Source organism: Aotus nancymaae, unplaced genomic scaffold (genome assembly GCF_030222135.1).
Source record: "Aotus nancymaae isolate 86718 unplaced genomic scaffold, 86718_ANA_hifiasm-v0.15.2.pri h1tg000011l, whole genome shotgun sequence".
Classification (NCBI taxonomy): Eukaryota; Metazoa; Chordata; class Mammalia; order Primates; family Aotidae; genus Aotus; species Aotus nancymaae.
Genome location: NW_026988422.1, coordinates 76,080,786 through 76,108,222, shown reverse-complemented (window position 1 = coordinate 76,108,222; position 27,437 = coordinate 76,080,786). Strand labels below are relative to the sequence as shown.

The window sequence follows — 27,437 nt, the reverse complement described above, 5'->3', positions numbered from 1 at the left end:
CACACCTGGCTAATTTTTGTATTTTTAGTAGACTGGGGTTTCACCATGTTGGCCAGGCTGGTCTCGAACTCCTGACATCAGGTGATCCATCCACCTCGGCCTCCCAAAGTGCTGGGATTACACGTGTGAGCCGCCACACCCAGCCAAAATTATTTCTTTAAAGTGCTAAATTGAGGGTGCTCTCACGGTGGGGGAATATAGATGGCTGGAGACAGAATCTAGAGCCTTCAAATAATGTGAAGATGTTTCCACCTTCAGGTTCCACTGGGCTGATTCCCACCTCCCGCTTTCAAGCTTGGCCCCTTTCAACTCTACCAAAAATTGCTCCCACCTGGCTCGCAGACATTCCCCTGGACCAACCCCCAGGCCATCGAGATGTCTCAGAGAGGCGGACAGACACCCAAAGACCTCAAGTGATGATGTGGGAACGGGATGTTTCCAGTGACAGACAGGAGCCAGGGCAGAGAGGCAGGTGCCAGGAGTTGGAGGGTCACAGGCCCTGAGCCAGCAGGCTGAGCTGATCTCTTGGCAGCTGCAAGAGCTGCAGCGGCTAGAGGAGAAGGTCCGGCTCCTGCGAGAGACCTCGCTGCAGCAGAAGATGAGGCTAGAGGCCCAGGCCACGGAGCTGGAGGCTCTGGCACGGGCGGAGAAGGCTGGCCGAGCTGAGGCTGAGGGCCTACGTGCTGCTTTGGCTGGGGCTAAGGTCGTCCGGAAGAACTTGGAAGAAGGGAGCCAGCGGGAGCTGGAAGAAGTTCAGAGGCTGCACCAAAAGCAGCTGTCCTCTTTGACACTGGCTCACCAAGAGGCTCTTTCCAGTGTGACCAGCAAGGCCGAGGGCTTGGAGAAGTCTCTGAGTAGTCTGGAAACCAGGAGGTCAGGGGAAGCCAAGGAGCTGGCCGAGGCTCAGAGGGAGGCTGAGCTGCTTCGGAAGCAACTGAGCAAGACCCAGGACGACTCGGAGGCTCAGGTGACCCTGGTTGAGAATCTAAGAAAATGTGTCGGGGAACAAGTCCCTCCTGAGGTTCACAGCCAGATATGGGAACCCGAGCGACAGAAGCTTCTGGAAACTGTGCAGCACTTGCAGGAGGACCTGGACGGCCTGCACGCCACTGCGGAGCTGCTGCAGGTGCGGGTGCAGAGCCTCACGCACATCCTCGCCCTGCAGGAGGAGGAACTGACCAGGAAGATTCAACCTTCAGATTCCCTGTAACCTGAGTTTACCAGGAAGTGCCAGTCCCTGCTGAACCACTGGCGGGAGAAGGTGTTTGCCCTCATGGTGCAGCTAAAGGCCCAAGAGCTGGAACACAGCAACTCTGTCAAGCAGCTGAAGAGACAGGTGGCCTCACTCCAGGAACAAGTGACAGCCCAGAGCCAGGAGCAGGCCATGCTGCAGCGATCCCTGCAGGACAAAGCTGCAGAGGCAGAGGTGGAGCAGATGGGTGCCAAGGCCTTGCAGTTGGAGCTGAGCCGTGCTCAGGAGGCCAGGCGCTGGTGACAGCAGCAGACAGCCTCAGCCGAGGAACAGCTGAGGCTTGTGGTCAATGCTGTCAGCAGCTCTCAGATCTGGCTCGAGAGCACCATGGCTAAGGTGGAGCAGGCTGCGGCCCGGCTTCCCAACCTCAGCAACCGACTCAGCTATGCTGTCCGAAAGGTCCACACCATTCGGGGCCTGATGGCTCAAAAACTTGCTGTTGCTCAGTTGCACCAGGAGAGCTGTCCCCTACCCCCACCCGTCACAGATGTGACCCTTGAGTTGCAGCAGCTTCGTGAAGAACGGAACCACCTGGATGCAGAACTGCAGCTGAGTGCCCGCCTCATCCAGCAGGAGGTAGGCCGGGCCCGGGAGCAAGGGGAGGCAGAGCGCCAGCAGCTGAGCAAGGTGGCCCAGCAGCTGGAGCAGGAGCTGCAGCAGACCCAGGAGTCCCTGGCTATCTTGGGGCTGCAGCTGGACGTGGCATGCCAGGGCCAGCAGGAGAGCACAAAGGAGGCTGCCAGTCTGCGGCAGGAGCTGACCCAGCAGCAGGAACTCTGCGGGCAAGCCCTGCAAGAGAAGGTGGCTGAAGTGGAAACTCGGCTTCGGGAGCAACTCTCAGACACAGAGAGGAGACTGAACGAGGCTCGGAGGGAGCATGCCAAGGCTGTGGTCTCCTTGAGCCAGATCCAGTGCAAAGCTGCCCAGGAGAAGGAGTGGAGCCAGGAGCTCAGGCGTCTGCAGGAGGAGGCCTGGAAGGAGGAGGGGCAGCGACTGGCCTGGCGCCTGCAGGAGCTAGAGAGGGATAAGAACTGCATGCTGCAGCGACTATTGGCAGTTCTTCCTTCCCTACTGGATAAGAAGAAATCTGTGGTGTCCAGCAGCAGGCCTCTAGGGTGTTCAGCATTTGTACCTATAGCAGCAGCAGTGCCCACCAGGGAGTCTATAAAAGGGTCCCTCTCTGTCCTACTCGATGACCTGCAGGGCCTGAGTGAGGCCATTTCCAAAGAGGAAGCTATTTGTCAAGGACACAACCTCGACAGATGTTCCAGCTCCAATCCCCAGATGAGCAGCTAAGCAGCTGAGAACTGGAGGGAAAGTCAGCCTGGGGGCTGGGGGAGGATCCTGGAGAAGTGGGTGGGGACAGACTCCCCCTTCCCCAGCTAGCGGGCCTGCCCTGGGGGATACAGCTGAGTCTGAATTCTGCGCTCAATAAAGATAACTACAGTAGGAAAAAAATAAAATAAAATAAAGAAAGTGCTAAATGGAACTAAATTTGGCCCGAGGATACCTCTATACTTAAGTTCTTACATGAGGAACTGCAACCTAACTTGGCACATAAACTAATTGAAAGCCTAACTTAGGAGTATACTTTTGTAACCAAAGTCTCAGCCAATCACAGCAGCAGAGCTTCAGTCACAGGTGCACAACTGATCAGACCATGTCCAAAGAAGGCCTCTCTCTCCAGCTCCATCTTAAACTGTTCTCCTCCTTACCCACATGCTCCAGCCATCCAGCCCTCAGGAACATTGGCCTTACTATTCTCACTGCCTGGAAATTTACTCTCTGCACCCCCTCACCTGCTTTTCCCTTCTACCCCACTGCTTATGGGTGATCCTTTCCCATCCTGAGGTCTGTGAAGCTCTCCCACTCTGGAAGCCTTCCCGGGCCACCTTCAGTAAACCTCCAACCCTGTTGTTCTCTGTACAGCACCTCATCTTCCTTTATAATAGTTATAACAACACAATTTTATTTTGCATAATTATAATTAATACAATTATAATTAAGCAAGCTTATAATTTGTACTATGTGTATACATTTTAATGGTGTATTTATTTAGTGTCCATTTTCCCTCCATGAGAGAATAGACCGCATCTGTCTTTGTCAGGGGCTATGTTCCTAGCACCTAGGACAGAGCCCACTGCATGATGGGTGCTTACATTAAGAAATGCATTGGACCAACCCTGAGGATTAGAGGTGCAAAATCAATTAGGTAAACCGTTAAGGATGGTCCTTGGAGAAACAGCCTGCTTGAAACATTGCAGCTACAGGCAAAACTAGAGCTGCCTGGGAAAAGCACAGGCTGCGCATGTGAAGATAAGCAGGCAGGGTGCAGCACAGAAGCCTTTTGTTCTTTGTGTGATTAGCAAGCTCCCAGGAAAAAGTTTTCTCCCTTTTTCAGGCATATACACGGTGGGCTCCATGGGAACTTGCACAGGGAGGAGGGGGGCTTACCTAAAACAAACCTACAGTTGTACAAACAAGAGAAGCAGCATTTCGTGCTTGTCTTTTTTTTTGAGACAGAGTTTCACTCTTGTTACCCAAGCTGGAGTGCAATGGTGCGATCTCGGCTCACCGCAACTTCCACCTCCTGGGTTCAGGCAATTCTCCTGCCTCAGCCTCCTGAGTAGCTGGGATTACAGGCACGTGCCACCATGCCCAGCTAAGTTTTTGTGTTTTTAGTAGAGATGGGGTTTCACCATGTTGACCAGGATGGTCTCGATCTCTTGACCTTGTGATCCACCCTCCTCAGCCTCCCAAAGTGTTGGGATTACAGGCATGAGCCACCGCGCCCAGCCCTTGTACTTGTCTTGAGACATACTCACAACTACATAGATAACGGGGAGTTGTGCAGACAGCCTTTCAAATAAGAGTAGTTACTCAAACAGCTATTGAAATGAGAGGTGTTTCTTTCTTTATATATATATATATATTTATTTATTTATTTATTGCACTTTAGGTTCTGTAGTTCGTGTGCAAAACATGCAGGATTGTTGCACAGGTAAATACATGGCAATGTGGTTTGCTGCCTCCATCCCCATGTTACCTATATGTGGCATTTCTCCCCCTATTATCCCTCCCCAACCTCCCTACCCGCTGCTGTCCCTCCCCCTATTCCCCCGCAACAGACCCCAGTGTGTGATGCTCCCCGAGGAGTTTCTTATAAAAGCTTTTGGATTCAACTGTAAAAACAGCAACCCACTCGGGCTCCCCTCTCCATTGCGGAGAGCTCTCTTTTCACTTATTAAACTTTCCCTCTAACCTCACCCATTGTGTCTGTACTCCTTAATTCTTTCGGTCATGAGACAATGAGCTTGGATAACACCTTAGACAACAAGACCAGTGACCCTGACCTGTTTTAGTGCTAGTCCATGAAATTGGTAGACACCTCAAAAAGAATCTATTGCATATGTGAGCATGTAGCACGAGGCCTGGCACACAACAGATGCTTAGTAAATCTGGGTATGATTTTTTTTGTCCCTCTGAGTTTCCCCTGCATATCCTTTTGCTTGTTCTTCTCTAGCCAAAGTCCATCCTGAATGAATGCTTGGGCTTTGCCATTGGCCTCCCTGGCCCCTCCCATCCACCAGCCCATCTCACACGGCCAATCTGCCTCTTTCCTCCAAAACTCATCTTGAGTAGCTCCCTGCTTCGCTTTCAAGGACCCCAGGAATATTCTGCTGAAATGCTGGAGGCATGCCCAGCAAGCAAGCATAATAAAGCCTGGTGGAGTTGCTCATCTCTGAAAGGGGGGGTCTTCATCACCCCTCAGTGGAGGTGTCATCTTTGCAGTTTATGAAACCTTGGTGGACAAGAGGGGTGGCCAAGCTGCAGGGCCAGACCAGCTTCCTTTCCTCAGAAGCCAGGATCCTAAAGGAGTTGAGAGTGTTGGGAAGGAGGAATGGAGAGTGGGAGCTCCCTGTTCCTAGAGGACAAAATGGGGAGAAAAGAGACATCTCAATCTTATGACAAGACTGGAAGATCTGCCTTGAAGGTGGCTCTCTTACGTGACTAGCAATTTGGTGCTGTTTGTTGGCGAATGGCCTCTGTTCCTTGCCACCTGGGTCTCTCTACAGGGACGTCTTAATTTCCTCACAGAATGGCACTAGGACACCCTGGCTTCTTCATGCTCAGGGTCACCCAAGTGCAGGGTCAGCACCTGAGAGTAAATGCCACCCTAAATTTTGCACCCTCGGTCCCTCACTTACCTTGTATCCCAACCCCAGTCTTATCTCCCACAGGGAGCAATCCAAGGGACCCATGAGGAAACCACAATATCTTTTATAATTCAGCCTTGGAAGTCAGAAACCAATGTTTCCACCATATCATACTAGTTTCACAGACCATCCCTAATTCAGTGGGGGAGGAGAATACAGGAGGGCATGTATACCAGGAGGTCAGGATCTGTAGGGGCCATCTTGGAGCCAAATATTATAGATAAGAAACAATGCCTGCGATTTGCTAGAAGATGATCTGAACTGGGAGAACTTGGCAAGGGGTACAAATCAGACAAGACTGATCATCACTGATCAACCTTGAGTCCGGCTGATCATTACATATGGTCCTTTACACTGTGCTGCCTATGCTACCACATATTTGAGATGTATTTATTTATTTATTTATTTTTGAGATGGAGTTTCGCTCTTGTTGCCCAGGCTGTAGTGCAATGGCGCGATCTTGGCTCACCACAACCTCCGTCTCTCAGATTCAAGCGATTCTTCTGCCTCAGCCTTCCGAGTAGCTGGAATTACAGGTACGCACCACCACGCCTGACTAATTTTTGTATTTTTAATAGAGACGAGGTTTCTCCATGTTGGTCAGGCTGGTCTTGAACTCTCGACTTCAGGTGATCCACCCACCTTGGCCTCCCAAAGTGCTGGGATTACAGGCGTGAGCCACCGTACCCGGCCATATTTGAGATTTTTTAATAATAAAAAGTTAAAAACAGAAAAGACAATGTATATAGGGTGGGAGTTCACCTGCTCAGCCAGAGTGGAGCAACTGCTATTCCCAAACCCAAGTTCACCTTTTTACCAGGCCTTATAGAGTATCTGATACACACTTGTCTAGTTGGTCAGAATTAGCTGGAAGTGAACACAATTATTAAAAAAGATAAGTTGCAGAAATATTTGTGTGATAATACATATCTTTAAGTAATAACATTTATTTAAAACTTTCAAATCTATAAAATAATACTATATAATTTTTATAGCTATGGAAATGCATATTAAGGATATAAAAATTTACAGGAATAATAAACATTAATTAATGATAGTAGTTACTTCTGGATGGAGAAAGCAGGGACAGAGGCCTTTAGAAATATGCTTATAATTTTTTAAGGGTCAGAAACAAATATGGCATAATGTCATCACTTGATAAAGTTGGTGGTAGGTAAATGGGTGTTAGTTATTTTACAGCTTTGTCTTTTTTTTCTGAGATGGAGTCTCACTCTGTTGCCCAGGCTGAAGTGCAGTGGCATGATCTCTGCTCACTGCAACCTCTGCCTCCTGGGTTCAAGCGATTCTCATGCCTCAGCCTCCTGAGTATCTGGGATTACAGGCACCCGCCACCACACCCAGCTAATTTTTTGTAGTTTTAGTAGACACAGCGTTTCACCATGTTGGCCAGGCAGGTCTTGAACTCCTGACCTCAAGTGATCCACCTGCCTCGTGTCCCAAAGTGCTGGGAGTACAGGCCTGAGCCACACCCAGCCCTATAGCTTTATCTTATGTTTGAAATATTTTATGATAACAAGGTAAATTATTTCTTAAAAAAAAGCCAGGACACCCATTGCCATGCAGCACTATACTAGAAATCTTAGCCAATACAATAAACAAACAAAAAAGAAATAAAATATTTTAAATGTGGGCAAATGGTCTGCACACTGCTGCAGTACTTGAAATAAGAGAGCTTTTAGGGGACTTGGGTAAAGATAATTTTTTTTTTTTTGTAACATGAGAGCATTTGTTTGGCAGTAAGAATAGAATGAAGACAGGAGCTCCTTCCCTAAAGGATATAAGGGAAGATAAGGGACTCTGGGAGTCTGTTGGCATAAAGCTTCCCCAAGAGGTTGGCTGTTGAATCCGTTCATCCACCCTACAGAACATTTTTGTTGATTCAGGTTGCTAGTCATTTACTGCTTCCTGTTTTGACTTTTTTAATTTCCTCAGTCAGCAATCTCACTCTTAACCAAATGACTTACTGTAGAGAGAGAAGAAAAAAGAGGAACCTGTTATCATGTTAACTATTTTTATTTTTGAATTAATATAAATTCTTGTGTAAGTGTTTTGCTGAATATGACAAATTAGTCTCACTCTTTATGCAAGTCAGCCCTGGTTTGGAAAGTCATGGGTTCCAGAAACCAGGCACAAACAATAGTGACTTTTACCAATGTCTTTTTATGCTTATTAGGGCCTGAAGATAGAAGGTAAGACAACAGATAATATTGATAGTGTTTCTTTGATTTACTGAACTCTAAATTCAAAAAAGAAGTTTTATTTGGGAGAGAAAATACAAGAAAATGAGCAAGTTCCTTGTCTCAACAAATAACTAGTAACTTTCAGGGCATGTCTGAAGGTCAGCGCAGATTCAGCCCAGAGTCTTAGACTCTTTTGCCCAAAGCAACATCTAGAGAGGCAGCTGGGCTGGAGACCAGAAGCCCTGCTTTGTGGCTGATTTGCTGTGCGATCTTAGGTGTCGTACCTCCTTCAGTGTCTCAATTTCGTCATTTGCAAAACCAGAGTCCTGGATATATCATCTCCAGGGTTTTTTCAGTTCCAAAATTCTACAGCCAAAAGTCAGAAAGGGACTTCATTTCTTCTAGAAAGTCACCAGAAGTTGGAGCAAAGAGCAAAGTTGGAGCAAAATGGCTCTTCTGACCAACTCTCACTTATTCATTGAATATTTGACCAATATGCACTAAGTGCTTACAGCAGGGGTCTCCCACCACCAGGCCACAGACTAGTACCAGTATCTGTATGGACCGGTACTGTGGCCTGTTAGTAACCCAGCCACACAGCAGGAGGTGACTGTGGGTGAGCAAGCAAAGCTTCCTCTGTATTTACAGCTGCTCTCCATCATTGGCATCACCACCTAAGCTCTGCCTTCTGTCAGATCACCAGGGGCATGACAGACTCACAGGAGTGCAAACCCTGTTGTGAACTGCACACTCAAGGGAGCCAGGTTGCATGCTCCTTGTGAGAACCCAATGCCTGACTGGGCGCAGTAGCTCATGCCTGTAATCCCAGCACTTTGGGAGGCTGAGGTGGGCAGATCACCTGAGGTCAGAAGTTTGAGACCAGCCTGTCCAACATGGTGAAACCCCATCTCTACTAAAAATGCAAAAAATTAGCTGGCCGTGGTGGCACGCACCTGTGGTTCTAGCTACTTGGGAGGCTGAGGCAGAGAATTGCTTGAACCCAGCAGGTGGAGGTTGTGGTGAGCCAAGATTGCGCCACTGCACTCCAGCGTGGATGATGGAGCGAGACTCCGTCTCAAAAAATAAAATAACAAAACAGAATCGAGTGCCTGATGATCTGTAACTGTTTCCCATCACCCCTAGATGGGTCTGTCTAGTTGCAGGGAAACAAGGTTAGGACTCCCACTGAGTCTACATTATGGTGAGTTGTATAATTAGTTCATTATATATTACAATGTAATAATAATAGAAATAAAGTGCACAATAAATATAATGTGCTTGAATCATCCTCCTCCCCACCACAGGTCTGTGAGAAAATTATGTTCCATGAAACCTGTCCCTGGTGCCAAAAAGATTGGGGACTGCTGGCTTACAGTATTTGAGGGACATGATAAAACACATGCCAGATTCTTGCTTGTGGGCTAAGCAGTGATTTCTGGGTAAGTTGTGGTTGAGGGAACCAAAATAATCTGTCAAGAGGATTTTGGCCGTGTGAGGTAGTGCACGCCTGTAATCCCAGCATTTTTACAGGCCAAGGCAAAGAATCACCTCACTTGACTGGCAGACCAGCCTGGGCGGCATAGTGAGAGCCTGTCTCTACAAAAAAAAAAAAAAAACTTAAGAAAAACAAATTAGCCAGATATGGTCTTGTGTGCCTATGATCCCAGCTATGCAGGAGGATCTCTTAAAGCCAGGAGTTTGAGACCAGCTTAGGCAACAGTCTCTATTAAAAAAAAGAAAGAGACCGAGCGCGGTGGCTCACGCCTATAATCCCAGCACTTTGGGAGGCCAAGGAGGGTGGATCACAAGGTCAAGAGATCGAGACCATCCTGGTCAACATGGTGAAACCCCATCTCTACTAAAAATACAAAAATTAGTTGGGCATGGTGGCACGTGCCTGTAGTCCCAGCTACTCGGGAGGCTGAGGCAGGACAATTGCTTGAACCCAGGAGGCAGAGGTTGCGGTGAGCCGAGATCACACCATTGCACTCCAGCCTGCGTAACAAGAGTGAAACTCTGTCTCAAAAAAAAAAAAAAAAAGAAAGAAAGAAAAAAGATTTTGACAGAGCTGAGTCTTCCTCAGCTAGGCGCCTGGGCAAAGTGCTCTCACAGATAATTTTCCAGGAAGGGGACTTTCTTGAAACCTTTAGCTTAAGCACTAGGGGAAATCTGGTTTTAAGGTATTAGAGATTTGAATGGAGTTGATGGAAGAAAACCTCTTTGGAAAGGTTGAAGCAGAGTTTTGGTTTCATCTTTGGGGAGGCTGTTGCTGTCCTTTCGCTCTTGGAAGACTGTGTGAATAATGATCACACACATGACTCTGTATAGGGCTGCCTGTATGCCAGATACTATTCTAAGTCCCACTCAGCACATACCAACTCATGAATCCTCACAAGGGTGTGAGGGAATTATTATTAGCCCCATTTTACATATGGGGAAACTGAGGTGCATAAAAGTTAAGTAACTTACTCAAGTACCTCCATACAGTAGGTACTGGAGCTGGAATTTGAATCTGTATACTGGCAGACTGTGCCCTTAATCTCAACCAATGATGCTTTCCTAAATGGGTCTGTTAGTGATGTAAAAATAAAGCTGAGATTGCTGCATGACCCAGGAATAGTTTCTTGTGACTGCTGAAACAAATTACCACTAATTGGGTGGATAATTTTTCTTTGCAGCACCAAGCATCTATTTCCAACATTAAAGATTCATGAAACTATATCGATGTGTAAAATCCAAGAGTTTGGGAAGTGCCAGACCAGCTGATCAGCAAAAGCTGGATGAGATCCTACAAATCCTTGAGTTCAACCTTTTCACCTTCAAGATGAGAAAGCGGCCGAGGCCGACCATACTGTTGCCACCTGTCCAAGGTTACCCAGCCAGTCTCTGAGGAGTTCATGTTGTTTCCACTGTCACTGTTGTCCCCAGTTGCCTTCTGAGCCCGGGAATCTAAGAAGTCTTTAGTAACCTGCCCATGAGCACACTATAGGGAATGACATTCTGGGCAGGTCAAAATGTTAAGAAACCCTTTGCCAAGACACAGATCTCAGGGAAATGCTTGACTCAGCTGAACTGAACTAATCGGGATAAATCACTTGGCATAGACCAGCCTATGCCATCACATGTCAGCCAAAGTCTGTGAAATGCACTTACCATGTGACTGAAAAGTGCTTACGGGTCCAAAGGAAAAGATGTTGACTATTTATTTATCTTGGTATCTAAGGGTACTTCCCCAGGGCTCAGCAGAGTGGAACACGTGACTTGTAACCTCTGGGGTTGCATCCTGGCACCACAATCTCAGTTTCACTCTTGCTGCTGGAAATACACCTCAAAGGCACTAGTGAAACTGCCCAGACTCTCAAGACTGAAGGCACTTGGGGAATACAAGGAAGAATCAGGTTTTGTGTCTTTATTTATTTATTTACACCCAATCTTCTTCCAGAAAGGATTGAAGGCAGCTTCAAGGATGCATACAATAAAAAGTATAAATTAAAAGAGAATGTGATACTAAAGTTATGTAGAAATGGAAGACATGTTCCTGACTTGAAGCCCAAGTTCTTATTAAAAATGTCTATAGAGAATATTCAACTAAAATTTTTATATCTGTTAGCTCTATAGTCCAAAGTTGTTTATATATATAACAACTCTTATTGAGGCCATGTGCTGTGGCTCATGCCTATAATCCCAGCACATTGAGAAGCCAAGTGGGCAGATTACTTGAAGTCAGGAGTTTGAGACCAGCCTGACCAACATGGTGAAACCTCATCTCTATTAAAAATACAAAAATTAGCCAGGCCTGGTGGCGGGCACCTGTAAGCCCAGCTACTTGGGAGGCTGAGGCAGGAGAATTGTTTGGACCCGAGAGGTGGAGTTTGCAGTGAGCCGAGATTGTGCCACTGCACTCCAGCCTGGGCAACAGAGCAACACTCCATCTCAAAAAAACAAAAACCAAAGAACAGATGTTCTTTATTAGATATAGTACATGCAGACAATGGAATATTATATTATTTAGTGCTAAAAAGACATGAGCTATCAAGCCAAGAACAGTCATGGGGAAACCTTAAATGCATATTACAAATGAAAGAAGCCAATCTGAAAGGCTACGTACTGCAAGACTCCAACTATATGACATTCTGGAAAAGGCAAAACTATGGAGACAGTCAAAAAAATCAGCAGTTGCCAGGAGTTTGAGAGAGGAAAAGGCAGACCACAGAGGACTTTTGGGCAGTGAAACTATTCTGTGTGATACTGCAATGGTGGATACATGTCATTAGACGTTTGTCAAAACCCATAAAACATACATCGCCAAGAGTGAACCTTTGTATATACTACTGACGTTGGATGATAATGAAGTGTCAGTGTGGGTTCATTGATTGCAGTAAATATACCACTCAGATGTGAGATGTTGACTGTAAACATGCTGGGGGCCAGGGGAGGAATATGGGAACTCTGTGTTAAACACAGAGTTTAAGAAAAATGGAACTTTCCACTCAGTTTTGCTGTGAACCTCAAACAGCTTTAGAAAATAAAGTCCATTACAAAATGAATACATAGCACAGTTAGTGCAACCAAAACACTCTCGCAGATCTGTGACTTTAGTATCATGCATCTGTTGTGATGGGGATGCTCTTGGTACCCTGCCCAGGCTCCCCGTACCGGGCCGTGCACTGTGTCTTCCCTGCTGCGGTGCCGGCTGCTATGAGCTCATTTCACACCCCTCTCAGGTTGATTCCCATTCTGCCCTTGGTTGTGGGAAGCTGTCCTTCAACCCTCCACAGGAGATGGTTGGGAAGTTACACCCGCCTTATAGGCCAATGACTGACTGATACGGGGGTTGTAACAGCTCAGCTTTCTTGCCTCTGGGTGGAAGGATCTGTCTGTATGGTACCAGCCATGATCGAGAGCTCCCCATAAGATCAGGCTGAGGCCCACCATCTCCTGAAGCTTCATCTTTGCAGAGCATCTTACTTTGCCCTCTTCTATTTCCCTCCCTTCCCTCTAGGTTTCTCCTGAGACCATGCTCTCTATAACTCACTGGCAACACATCTCAGGCTTTGCCTCCAGGGAAGCAGCCTCTGACAGTTCCAATGGCCTGTTGCTGTCTTCCTAGACAAATATATCCTGATTTGCCTCGCAAGATCTTCTATGGAAGTTCAGCTTAGCAAAGATATGCAATTCAGTGTCCACAGTGTTGCTTGACACAAACAAACAAAAAAAGTTAATTTTTTTTTCTCCATTTGTGCAGCTAAAAGCTGCACACACCTCATTTTGCTTGATCCTGACTCCACAGTCAAGTCTTTTCCTCCCAAGAACAAGTTTTTGTGTTGAGAGTGATTTAGGGAGGGAAGGTGGGAGTAGAAGAAGACAGAACAGAGGTGGTGACATACTATGTGGCTAGAAGTGAGTCTGAAAACTGTGGGTTTCCCTTGGGTGGGTCACAGATTTTGCAATAAGCCTTCTATTTATAACCACACACACACACACACACACACACACACACACACACACACACGATCATTTATAAATTCAGTGCCTCCCCTCTGGGAAATAATTGTATTAAGACCAGTCAGAAATGTCTTCCTCTTTTCTTTTTCTTTTTTCTTTTCTTTTTTCTTGAGACAGGGCCTTGCTCTGCTGTTTAGGCTGGAGCGCAGTGGCTCAGTCGTGGCTCACTGCAGCTTTGACCTCCTGGGCTCAAGTGATCCCCCGGCCTCAGCCTCCCGAGTAGCTGGGACCACAGGCATGTGCCACCACACCCTACTAATTTTTTTGTATTTTTATACAGACAGGGTCTCGCTGTGTTGCTCAGGTGGTCTCAAACTCCTGGCTCAAGCAATCCTCCTGCCTTGGCTTCTCAAAGTGCTGGGATTACAGCCATGAGGCACCATGCCCTGCCAGGAATTTCTTCCCCGGTCCTAAAAAACATACTCCACCATGTTTGATGGTGGTGCAACATGGTCGATAGGATCCTTAGGGAAGAAAAGCCTCAGCCCAGCTCAGTTCCTCTGCTCTCCAGGCTCACCTCCCTTATAGATGTTGAGCCACTTGTTTAATTTTTCTGAGGTCCTGTTTTCTCATCTGTAAAATAGGAATAATAATAGTCCCTGCTTCACAGATTTTTCATGAAGATTAACTGATAAAATAACACTTTGCTAGTAGGTTCTGAGCTAGTATTAAGAATGAAACAAGGGCCGGCGCAATGGCTCACGCCTGTAATCCCAGCACTTTGGGAGGCCGAGGCGGGCAGATTGCGAGGTCAGGAGTTCGAGAGCAGCCTGGCCAATATGATGAAACCCTGTCTCTACTAAAAATACAAAACTTAGCTGAGTTTGATGGCATGTGCCTGTAGTCCCAGCTACTCATGAGGCTGAGGCAGGAGAATCTCTTGAACCCGGGAGGTGGAGGTTGCCGTGAGCTGAGATTGTGCCACTGCACTCCAGCCTGGGCAACAGAAGGAGAACGAAACAAGAGCAAGAGCACTTATTATTCCTGTAATACCAAAGGGGGAAAGTAATTTTAATATTGGACTCATAGGGTCTTTGACTTCAGGTCTGTCTCCTACCTACCCTAAACCTCCTCCTATTCTATCATCATCTGATATTTGTTGAATACTCACAAGACTTCCTTAGAAGGCTGATATGCCTCTCCTTAGACCTACTTTGGGATGACCATTAATGCTGGTGACAGAGGCTTGTCCCCTCCCTTTCTTCCAAGAGTGAGCCACCAGCCTGCCTGCATGCTCTGAAACAGAGGAGCTAGAATTCAAACTTTACCCAGTTCTCTGGGTTTTTTTTCTCTCTAAAGGGTTAAATATACATGCAGCAAACCTCAGTGTGCAAAAGATTTTGTGTTTCACTATTTCCTTTAACTGCTATCTGTATCTGGAGCCCCCATGTTGTAGGGAGAAAGAGCAGGGCATGGGGAGGAGATGACTTGAAGCTGTCACTTAAAGACATCTCAGAGTCCACTGGTTTAAATCACTTTCCTTCAGATTCCCTTGGAAAAGTGGATTCGTCTTTCAGGCTGTCTTTCTGGTAGTCCCCTTACTTTCTTTAGTGATAGAACTCCTGAGCTTTTAGCCAGGCCCATGGCTGCCCAATTAAAGACTCCATTTCCCAGCCTCACTTGAAGCCAGGTACAGCCATGTGACTCAGTTCTGGCCAACAGGATAATATGTTGCTGCCTGGAAAGTGACATGGTGTGGAGCCATCTTAGACTAGGAATGGAAGAGCTCAGAGGAGAAGGAACCTGGGTCCCCAACACAAAGAGCTTCTCTGTTAGCTCTGAACTGCTAATACTTGGATACTTCACAAGAGAGAAACCTTCTATCTTGTTTATGTCACTGTCACTTTGGTCTCTGAGCTGACTCTGCATTCTGACTAATACACTTACTGTTCCTGCTTCTCTTTTCCAAGATGGCATCTGGAGACAGGGTGGGATTTTGTAGCCTCATGGCAGTGGAAGTTGACCCTTTCTTACATGCTGTCCTTCAAGGTTTACTGATCTCTGATGTCTTGAGACTTGCCTGCTAGTTCCTGGGCCCTGGTGCTTGCTTAGCTGGTCCCACTTAGGTTTTCAAGGTGCTAAACTGGGACTTGCTGCTGGCACTATGCTGCTGTGGCAGGTTTGTTCTGAACTTTTGGGCTTTGAAAGGGTCCAGAAACCCTCAGCTCCTTCTCCAAACTACTCTGGTGTGTGTAGATGTCTCTCGGCTGCCCTCCAGCACACCTGCACACCTGCCTAGGCACATTCCTCAGCCATTTCTTAACTACACCCTGAATGTGGGCCTGTGCTATGGGGGACTTGCAGATTCCTGGCCCGTGTGCTGAGAAGTGGAGAGAAAATCCTATGTACTAGGACTTCTCTAAGAACCTATCTGCAGCCTAGGAACCCCTCCTTTCACAGCTGAACCTTGGGGTAGAGAGGAGGAAAGAAGGACCTTGCAGTTTGACCTCCCCTTCCCACCCACTACCCCAACACAGAGAGATGAAGAAGCTTTCTCTTGCTGGATGCCAGCATCTCCAGATCATGTTCTCCTCTTTCCCTCCTCTGTGGCATTTTTTTTTTTTTTGAGACGGAGTCTAGCTGGAGTGCAGTGGCATGATCTCAGCTCACTGCAACCTCTGCCTCCTGTGTTCAAGCAATTCTCCTGCCTCAGTCTGCAGAGTAGTGGGGATTACAGGTGCATGCTGCTACACCCAGCTAATTTTTGTATTTTTAGTAGGGACAGGGTTTTGCCATGTTGGCCAGGCTGGTCTAGAACTCCTGACCTCAGGTGATCCGCCCGCCTCGGCCTCCCAAAGTGCTGGGATTATAGGCATAAGCCACCACACCTGGCCTCTCTGTGGCATTTTGGAGCGTAGGGCACCCCCTACACTCCACCTCCAGGACAAACTTCAAGGTTTAGCTCCGTGGTCCTCAGCTGGGAGTGATGTTGTCCCCCAGGGGTCACCTGGCAATGTCTGGAGACATTTTTGCCTGTCACATCAAAGGGTTTTGTTACTGGTGTCTAGTGGGTAGCGGTCATGAATGCTACTAAACATCCTCCAGTGCGCAAATAGGACAGTGTCCCACAGCCAAGAATTATGCTGTCTAAAATGTTAATCATGCTGAGGTTGGGTGACCTGGGCTTAGCCTTCATTGAGGAAGCACTCTCAGGCAGTATGATTTGCAAGGGAAGGATAAACAACTAGGTTTAATAATCTCCAATTACAACTCTGCAGATCAGTGTCAGACACAGTATTCAGCTCTAAGAGAGAACCAAGACTGGGGCTTTTCCAAGGTTATTCAACAAGTACACACTGAACACCTCCTGTGTGCCAGGCGCTGTTCTGGGCACCGAGGTAACAAAACAGACAAAGCTGTCATCCTTCTGGAGCTCATATTCTAATGGAGAACAAGCTAATAAATAAATAGTGGACCCTGTGCCATTGCCTGGCTCTGCCACTTAACAGCTATGTGACCTTGAGCATGTTACTTAATCTCTCCGGCTTCGGTTTCTTCATCGATAATATCAAGCTAATAATAGGATCTACCACATAGGACTGTTCCTCATAGGGTTATAATGTGAGTTGAAAGAATGAATATGTGCAAAGCCTTTAGACCTCAGCTGCTATCTGTTAAGAAAATAAAAATAACTACATAAATATCATGACATAAGAGAAGTAAATATAGACACAATGTCAGAAATTAACGAAAAATAAAACCAGGTAAGGGAATAGAGATGGGGGCTCTGGGGAATTTATTTTATAGAATATCCAGGGAAGCCTCTCTGAGAAAATAACATTTGAGCAGAGACTGAACAAAGTGAGGAAATACTTCATTCAATGTACAAAAAAATCAATTTTAGGTGGATTAAAGACCCCAAACAAGATGTCTGTTATAAACCTACCAGATTGGCAAAAGGTAAAAAGTCTGACAATAGCAGTTGTTGGTGAGGTTATGGAGCAAGTGCAATCTGCAGACATGTTGGTGGGAAGGTAAAATGGGACAACCCATTTGGAAACTGATTTTGCGTTACAAAGACAAGTCGAAAATGCACTCTTCTTGAGATGGGGCAATCGTATTTCTAGGCATTTACCCAAGAAAACTCATGCATATGTGCATCAGGACATATGAATAATCATATTCCTATCAGTATTACTCCAAACCTGGAAACAACCCAAATCTCCATCAATAATAGAAAGATAGGCCAGGTGAGGTAGTGCGTACCTGGAATCCCAGGATTTTGGGAGGCTGAGGAGGGCAGATCACCTAAGGTCAGGAGTTCGAGACCAGCCTGGCCAACATGGTGAAACCCCATTTCTACTAAAAATACAAAAAATTAGCCAGACGTGGGGGCGGGAGCCTATGATCCCAGCTACTTGGGAGGCTGAGGCAGGAGAATTGCTTGAACCTGGAGGCAAAGGTTGCAGTGAGCTGAGATTGCACCACTGTCCTCCAGCCTGAGCAGCAAGAGCGAAACTCTCTCTCTCTCTCTCTCTCTCTCTCTCTCGATATATATATATATAGTGGCTTAAACACAATATTGGTTAATTTCTTGTTCACATAACAGCCCTGGGTAGGTGAACATGTCCTCCAAATAATCATTCAGGGACTCAAGCTGAAGGACATTCTGCTAACTTAACACATGGCTTCCAGGGCCATTTTAGGAGAAAGAATGTAGAAGAACACAGTGAGAAGTATTTATTGGCTGGGCCTAAAAGTGGTTCCTTGTCTCATAGGAATTGAGATGCTTACATTTTATTGGTTGGAACTCAGTCACATGGCCACAGCCAACTTCAAGGGAGTCTGGGAAATGTGATCTAGTGATGTGCCCAGGAGGAAGAGGAGAATATAGATTATAATAAGCAGGTGGCAGTTTCTGTTCCAATGTCAAATACTGTGCAAAATATAAAGCGCTTATTATCAACCTCAAGATTGCTCCTAGAAGAGCACATCGCCAATCCAAATCTGAGTTTGTATTAGTCTGTTCTCACGCTGTTAATAAAGACATACTTGAGCCTGGGTAATTTATAATGGAAAGAAGTCTAATTGACACAGTTCAGTGTGGCTGGGGAGGCCTCAGAAAAGTTACAATTATGGTGGAAGGGGAAGTAAACATGTCCTTCATATGGCAGCATTGAGGAGAAGTATGAGTACCCGGCAAAGGGGGAAGCCCCTTATAAAACCATCAGATCAAGAATAGAATTTTTTAAAAAATCAGATCTCGTGAGAACTAACTCACTATCATGAGAACTGCCCCCATGATTTTCAATTATCTCTACCTGCTCCCTCCCACAACATGTAGGGATTATGGGAACTACAATTCAATATGAGACGGTGGGAACACAGCCAAACCATATCAGAGTTTTACTTTTCAAATGATTGGGGCACTTGTCTGAGACTGGGAGGACATGTGCCCAGTGTCTGGGGAAGGGAACTGGTGGGGCCCACGGATCAGGGTGGTCCAGAGCTCCCTGGGGCTTTGAGTGGTGGGATGCATGATGGGGAAGTGCAGCTCCAAAGGTTCTTTCAGTGACATGGCATGTGTATACCTATGTAACAATCCTGCACGATTTGCACATGTACCCCAGAACTTAAAGTATATTAAAAAAAAAAGACCCACCTATTATCTCAGTTCTGTGGGTGAGAAGTTCAGATGAATGCAACTGGGCTTTCTGATTATGATCTCACAGGCTGAAATCAACAGACTGGCCAGTGACAAAGATTCTAAAATTTTAGTCAGGCTTCTGAACCTTCTCTTAGGCCCATCTGTGCATTTCCTTGTAAAATCCAGTTTTAGTAAGAACTGCTAAGTCAGTTTGGCAAGAACCCCTCATTCTCCATATCTGATCACCCTCGATAGCTGAGTTATCTGATCGGGTTCTTCATCCTCCCCCATCTTCTAGGTTAGTCTAATAACCTAGACTATCTTCAGCAAAATTCCTGTTAGGTAGGTTTAGCCAGAATCCCCCTTACTCCTGACATTTCATCCTAGTAATTTTTTATCCACTCTCCCTGACTCTGCTTTTTGGTTATTGCTATCATTTGAATGTCCCCTCCAAAACTCATGTTGAAATTTAATTGCTATTTTGAGGATATTAAGAGGTTGGGATTTTTTGTTTGTTTGTTTTTTGTTTTTTTTTTTCGTTTTTGTGAGACGGAGTCTTGCTCTGTCTCCAGGCTGGAACGCAGTGGCACGATCTCAGCTCACTGCAACCTCTGCCTCCCGGGTTCAAGTGATTCTCCTGCTTAGCCTCTCAAGTAGTTGGGACCACAGGTGTGTGCCACCACGCTCAGCTACTCTGTATTTTTAGTAGAGATGGAGTTTCACCATGCTGGCCAGGATGGTCTCGATCTCTTCACCTTGTGGTCTGCCCACCTCGACCTCCCAAAGTGCTGGGATTACAGGCATGAGTCACTGCGCCCAGCCAAGAGGCTGGGAACTTTAAGAGGTGATTAGTCGTGAATGAATTAATGCTATTATTGCAGGAGTGAGAGAGTTCTTGTGGGTATGGGCTCCTGATAAAAGAATGAAGTTTGGTCCACTTCTTTCTATCTTTCATGCCCAATCACTATCATGTGATTGCCTTCGGCTATATTATGTTGCAGCAAGAAAGCCCTCACCAGTTGTGCCCTCAGTCTTGGACTTCCCAGACCTCAGTATCATGAGCTAAAGAAATTTCTTTTCTTTATGAATCACTCAGCCTGTGGTATTCTTTTTTTTTTTTTTTTTTTCTGAGATGGAGTCTTGCTCTGTTCCCCAGGCTGGAGTACAGTGGCATGATCTCAGCTCACTGCAACCTCTGCTTCCCAGCTTCAAGCAATTCTCCTACCTCAGCTTCCTGAGTATCTGGGATTACAGGTGTGCACCACCAGACCTGGCTAATTTTTGTATTTTTAGTAGAGACAGGGTTTCACCATGTTGGCCAGGCAGGTCTTGAACTCCCAACCTCATGATCCACCTGCCTTGGCCTCCCAAAGTGCTGGGATTATAGGCATGAGCCACCATGCCTGGCCAGGTATTCTGTTATAGCAGCAGAAAACAGACTAAGACAGCTGTAGATTCCCACTTGCTGTATTTGGAGTTGAGTCCAATCTCTTTTTCCTACTGCAAAATCCCATTGCAGCACTCCCTATATCTCGAGGGTCCTGAATAAAGTCTTCTTTACCATGCTTTAACAAGTGTCATTGAATAATTATTTCTTTGAAACCATTCTGGGCTCTTCTCTGGAGGTTCTGGGGAAGAATTCACTTTGAAATTCCTTCAAGTTATTGAATGAATTCCATTCCCTGCCATTGTAAAGCTGAAGGCCCCATTTCCTTACCAGCCGTCAACCAGGGGCTCTCTTAGCTCCTTAGGGCTGCCAGTATGCCCGTGACCCCTGTAACTTCAAACCACCAATGAACCTCTCTACCACCAGCAAGAGAAAACTCTCAGCTTTAAGGGTCTCATATGATCAGAGCAGGCCTGCCTACCCAGATAATCTCCCTTTTGCCAAAACATGACGTAATCACCAGAGTGATATGTCATCATATTCTGAGATTTCACTCATTCTCAAAGGGGAGGAGATTATGCATAGATGAGTGTTATTGGGGCCATATTTAGAATACTGCCTACCACGGTGTATTGATTGACTGGAAATCCTTAAAAAACAACTAGGAAGAAATGGTGTGTCTTTTGTATAGAGGAGCACAGCACACTTCCCTTGCCTTCATCATGGCATGGAACTGAATTGACGTATACTCATTGAGCACTGACTATATGCCATTTACTGTTTGGAGCATTGGAGGTATAAAAATAAGATAGTTTGGGCCCCTGCCCGCAAACAGTTTAAATTTTAGTGGTAAGCCAGGAAATTAACAAACAAGTGTACATTGTCAGGTAGGAAAGCAAGGTTGAAGACTGGAGTGTGATGGAGGTTTGTAGCTGTTTTAGGGCCACGGGCTCAGGACAGCCTGTCTAAGAAGGATGTGCCATTTGGGTAGAGGCCAGCTGTGCAACTGGCAGGGGAAGGGCATTCTAGGAACTGGAAATTGCAAATGCAAAGACAAGAAGTCTATAGTGGCTGGAGTGGAGTAAGTGAGGTGGCAGGAAATGAGGTCATGGGGCCAGGGAGAAATCAGGTGATATTGGCCAGCCAGGATCCTATTTTAGGAAGGATGGAATGAGTGAGCTGGAATTATGATGAAAACGTTTGGAAAGAGTGGGGATGGTTGCATAGCAACTTGGATGTAATTAATGCTACTGACCTATACACTTGAAAATCATTAAAATGACATATTTTATGTTATATATGCATTTGCTACAATTAAAAAATGTAAAAAAAAAAAATTTTTAAGAATAAATAGTGCTTGGTCAGAATTTCTTTTTTTTTTTGAGATGGAGTCTCATTCTGTTGCCCAGGCTGGAGTGCAGCGGCGCGATCTTAGCTCACTGCAACCTCCTTCTCCCAGGTTCAAGTGGTTCTCCTGCCTCAGCCTCCTGAGTAGCTGGGATTACAGGCATGTGCCACCACACCTGGCTAATTTTTGTACTTTTAGTTTTGCCAAGTTGGACAGGCTGGTCCCAAACTCCTGATCTCAGGTGGTCCGTCCGCCTCACCCTCCCAAAGTGCTGGGATTACAGGCATGAGCCATAGCGCCCAGCCCAGAATTTTTTATAAAGGGAATTGGGGACCAGAGGAAACAGCATAATTAAATACACAGGAGAAGTTTTTAAAAAAAATCCCCTGAAGGAGGCCCAAGGGAAACTTCTGGGGTGCTGCCCAGGCTCAATTTTTTACCTGAGTGTTGATTATCCGGATGTTTCACTTTCTGAAACTTTATTTATTGAGCCATGCATGTATAGTTTGAGCATTTTTTCCCACGTATTTTATACTTCAATTGAAATATTCACATTTGACTCCATCTACGGTGGGGAGAATTGACTGTGGCGACCCTGAGCATGCCGGCGAGTGCCTGATGCTTATCATATAATCTGTAAGTAGCTGACACATGGTGAGACCCCATTCTCAGGTTTGTTTGTTTTTTACATATACTCACTCATTTCATATTTGCAACAACCCTATGAAATAGAGCATAGTAAAGCCAGGCGCGGTGGCTCACACCTGTAATCCCAGCACTTTGGGAGGCCGAGGCGGGTGGATCACGAGGTCAAGAGATCAAGACCATCCTGGTCAACATGGTGAAACCCCATCTCTACTAAAAATACAAAAAACGAGCTGGGCATGGTGGCGTGTGCCTATAATCCCAGCTACTCAGGAGGCTGAGATAGGAGAATTGCCTGAACCCAGGAGGCGGAGGTTGTGGTGAGCCTAGATCGCGCCATTGCACTCCAGCCTGGGTAACAAGAGCAAAACTCCGTCTCAAAAAAAAAAAAAAGAAATAGAGCGTAGTAACTACCATTTCCTATTTTACAAATAAAGAACCTGAAGCATAGACAGGTATAATTGTCCAAGGTAGTGCAGTCAGCAAGTGCCAAAGTTAGAATATAAACCCGGGCAGTCTGGATCCAGAGCCCACACCTTAATTTTTTAAATTTTATTTTACTTTTTGGAGGCAAAGTCTTGCCCTGTCACCCAGGCTGGAGTGCAGTGGCATGATCTCAGCTCTCTGCAACCTCCACCTCCTGGGTTCAAATAATTCTCCTGCCTCAGCCTCTCGAGTAGCTGGGACTACAGGCACATACCACCACACCCAGCTAATTTTTTGTATTTTTAGTAGAGATGGGGTTTCGCTATGATGCCCAGGCTAGTCTCGAACCCCTGAGCTCAGGTGATCCGCCCACCTCTGTCTTCCAAAGTGCTGAGATTACAGGAGTGAGCCACTGTGTCCAGCCCCATTATTAGATTTTTTGAAAAGATTCTTATTCTGAAGTTACTCGTTGGTGCTGTTATCTCTGGTGATCAGTTATCTGCCACATTCTCGTGATATCACTTATTCATACCCGGCACCAGTCTCACTAACCTCTGGTTGTGTGGGATGGTAGCAAGAGTCCCAGCCATGACTTTTCCTGTGAGAATTCTGCTGGGGGCATTTAATGGAGAGGTCCTCATGCTTATCTGAACACAGGGAGCCTGCCACCTTCCTTCCACCTACCCCTTCTTGCCACCCAGGGCTATTTCAGTGCCTACCTCTGCTCCTGGCGTTTTCTGTGGGCTCAGCACTTTCTACATAATACTGTCATCTCATGAGCAGAAACAGGAGCACAGGCACTTCCCAAGGCCACAGATTCCTGCCTTGTTTTCCTCTGTGGAATTCTCAAGTTACAACCCAGCAGCCAAAGGGATCCTCTGAACCCAGGGAGTAGCTCATACATATCAGGCACTGACTTGGTGCTAAGCACTGTGTGAGCAAATTTAATTCACGGAGAGACCTTATGAAATAGTACTGTTTTTTCCATTTGACAAGTAGGAAAAAGTAGGAGCTGAGAAGCTAAGTAACTTGCTCAACTCACACAGCTTGTAAGTGGTAGAGTTGGGATTTGAATCCAGGTAGCTTGATGGCAGAGTCCAACATATGCACCTGACCCCTACTCCAGGCCTCTCTCATCTCAGCCTCCTCCTTGTAGCTGGCCTAAGCCTCTTTTGGGGCTACCCTGCACCATCACCATGGCAACCTCCAGCAACCCCTTCCATTAGCCCACAACTTGCAGCCACTCTGTCTTGTTCAGACTCTGAGCTCTCAGCCCACACTGTTGCTGAGGGAGACCAAGAGGACTATCTCTTGTCCCGTGTTTGCCTAAATATTTCAGGCATCAGGCTACTGCTTTTATTTATTTATCTAGAGACATGGTCTCATGGTTGCCCAGGCTGGAGTGCAGTGGTGCGATCATAGCTCACTGTAGCTTCTAACTCTCAGTCTCAAGTAATGTTCTTGCTTCACTCTCCCAAGTAGTTGGGACCACAAGTGTGCACCACCACGCCCGGCTAGTTAAAAAAAAAATTTTTTTTAGATGGATTCTAGTTCTGTTGCCCAGGCTAGAGATAGAATGCAATAGCGTAATCTCGGCTCACTGAAACCTCTGCCTCCTGGGTTCAAGCGATTCTCCTACCTCAGCCTCCTGAGTAGCTGGGATTACGGGCACCTGCCAATGTGCCTGGCTAATTTATATATATATTTTTAGTAGAGACAAGGTTTTACCATCTTGGTCAGGCTGGTCTCGAACTCCTAACCTCCTGATCCACCCGCCTCGGCCTCCCAAAGTGCTGGGATTACAGGCATGAGCCACTGTGCCCAGCAGTTTTTAAAATTTTTGTTAGAGACAAGGTCTCACTATATTGCCCAGACTGGTCTTGAACTCCCGGCCTCAAGCAATCCTCCTGTCTTGGCCTCCCAAAGTGTTAGGATTATAGGCATGAGCCACCGCACCCTGCTGTAGGCTACCATTTTTTTTTTTTTTAAATACGGGGTTTCACCATGTTGGTCAGGCTGGTCTTGAACTCCCAACCTCAGGTGATCCGCCCGCCGTGGCCTCCAAAGTGCTTGGATTACAGGCGTGAGCCACCATGCCCGGCCTGCAGGCTACCATTTTTATCCCATTTCAACCATTAGTGCCTTAATCAGGCAGAGGCCACAATTTATTCTTAGTGAATTAGGGAGTGGTTAAGGACACACTCTGCCTCACTTACTAGACAGTGAATTTCCTGTGTTTAAACTCTTGTAGTTAAAAAGGAAACAAACTCCTTTTTATCTCAATGCTCAGCTGCACCTGGCATATAGGGTGCACCTACTAACTGTGTTGTGGAACAAACAGATAAATGAACTCCGGATGTTTCCCACTGCAGAAGACTGTGAAAGCATAGCACTCATGAGAGTTGGCAAAGGACTTGGGCAGACCTGTGCTTGAAGCCCAAGGTCACTTCCAAGCTATGATGTTGGACCATGTACTTACCCCAGGTTTTGGCAACTTTCTTTGTGTGAAGAGTCGGACAGCAGACATTTTCAGCTTTGTGGGTCAAAAGGCCTCTTACATAACTATTGATAGTCAACTCTGCCTTATTTGTAAAAATAGCCAGAGATAATATCTAAATCAGTGGATGTGGCTGTGTTCTTATCAGCTTTTATTTACAAAAATAGGTGACAGGACTGGAGCAGTGTGCTGATCTATGACTTATGTAGAAAAGGACTGTAAAAGAAGACCACATGAGACAGCCCATGAAGGTAGCTTGAATGTCCTTGGGCAGGACTGCAAATTAATTTCATTCAACTCAATTGACTGAGCCTCACTACATGGCACTACTCAAGTGTATCGTATTTTATTTCTCTCTCCAATTCCTTGGGAGGTAACAACACCAAACGTTTGAGAAGTAGCACTGTGTAGGAAGTAAGAGGTTGGGATTCTGGAACCAGATGGCTTAGGTCACTTGCTTGCTGCCACTTAAGACATATGTGACCATGGGCCAGGTGCGGTGGCTCATGCTTGCAATCCCAGCACTTTGGGAGGCTGAGGCGGGTGGATCACCTGAGGTCGGGAGTTCAAGACCAGCCTGATCAACATGGAGAAACCTGGTCTCTACGAAAAATACAAAAATTAGCCGGGGATGGTGGCGCATGTCTGTAATCCCAGCTACTCAGGAGGCTGAGGCAGGAGAATTGCTTAAATCCAGGAGGCAGAGGTTGTGGTAAGCCAAGATCCCGCCATTGCACTCCAGCCTGGGAAACAAGAGTGAAAGTCTGTCTAAAAAAAACAAAAAAAACACGTATATGTATGTTATAAGTAGAATTTCGATGCTGCAAAAGAAATAGCACTCAAATATAAATTTCCTCAGCAAGGCAATTTCCTTCTATAGAAGGGTGTGGCTCACGGATGGAACAATGGCAAGCACACACCTGGACAAGGGGGGGAAGGGGTACTTACGGCTGACGGAGGAGGGGAAGGGGTACTTATGGCTGACGGAGGACAGGTCCTCCGTCAGCATGTCATTCCCCTGTAGGGTTGGGTTAGACCGTACAGTCTACAGGGGAATGCTGTGTCATTCCCCTGTAGGCTAAGGTTAGACCGCACAGTCTAGTCGAATTTCCATTGGCTGTTTTAAAGGGAGTAGGGTACCAGCGGGCGTGTTGGGTGGGTAGTTTGGTGGAAAGGACGGTTACGGGCAGGTCAGAGCAGGTAATCAGGGGTCAAAGCAGGTGACCAGAGCAGGTGACTGGAGCAGGTGACTGGGATGAATCATAACAGAGCAGGGGACTGCGGGAACAGATGTGAACTACTGATTAGAACTGGTGGAAAAGGTGGTTTACTGAAACTGCAAGGAAGTTAAACTTTAAAATAGACAAAGAATAAGAGAGATGAACACACTGACATTCTGCTTCTTTGAAGAGAAACTGGGGTTCACTATATCTAACATGTGACCTTTGCAAAATTACCTTAACTCCTTGACTTACCCTCCCTCAGTTGCCCTATCAGTAAAACGGGGGTGACAATAACTGTCTTTCTCTCTCAAAGGATTGTTATGGGGACTAAAGGGTCCAAATCATCTGAGGCTTTCTAAGGCTTCCAAAACCCAGACCACAAGCAAAGCGACAAAAACTCACTTCTGGGAGTAAGGCGGAGGTGTCAACCTAAAATAGAGTTTATTTAAGCATAAGGCGTGAGGATGGACCACCAGAAATACCAACTCCAAAGGAATGAATTTGGAATTCTAAAGTAGGGAAGTTAAGGTTTCATTTATACAGGCAGAGACAGGAGTTTTGAGCAGGATAACAGTATTCCTACAACGTTGGCACAGGGGTACAGGAATTTGATTGGTTATTGGCTTCTTTATGGGAAGGGCACATTGAACATTGTTTACAGAGGGTGTAATAATCATGGTTTTTTGTTTTTGTTTTTTTTTTGAGACGGAGTTTCACTCTTGTTACCCAGGCTGGAGTGCAATGGCGCCATCTGGGCTCACCGCAACCTCCGCCTCCTGGGTTCAGGCAATTCTCCTACCTCAGCCTCCTGAGTAGCTTGGATTACAGGCATGCGCCACCATGCCCGGCTAATTTTTTGTATTTTTAGTAGAGACGGGATTTCACCACGTTGACCAGGATGGTCTCGATCTCTTGACCTCGTGATCCACCCGCCTCGGCCTCCCAACGTGCTGGGATTACAGGCGTGAGCCACCGCGCCCGGCCCTAATCATGGGTTTTATGCCTCTGGTCTAAGCAAAGCAGGGTAACAAAGGGAAGAAGTTATAATCTATAACAAGGCTCATTACTTAACAAGGGAGGAGCATTTGTCCCTGAAGCGGTTTAATTCTCCCTAGACATCGTTCAATAAAAATAAGGAAGCGAAGCCGG

At 46.3% G+C, this 27,437-nt stretch overlaps 1 protein-coding gene across 1 annotated transcript; it reads left to right on the top strand.

The window, feature by feature from the left end:
• The first annotated feature begins 242 nt into the window (after positions 1-242).
• Positions 243-2,548, top strand: LOC105717813 (coiled-coil alpha-helical rod protein 1-like). Its single transcript, XM_021675697.2, is given in 3 exon segments — positions 243-258; positions 367-474; positions 477-2,548. Coding segments are annotated over 3 exon segments (2,196 nt in total).
• Positions 2,549-27,437: the final 24,889 nt, after the last annotated feature.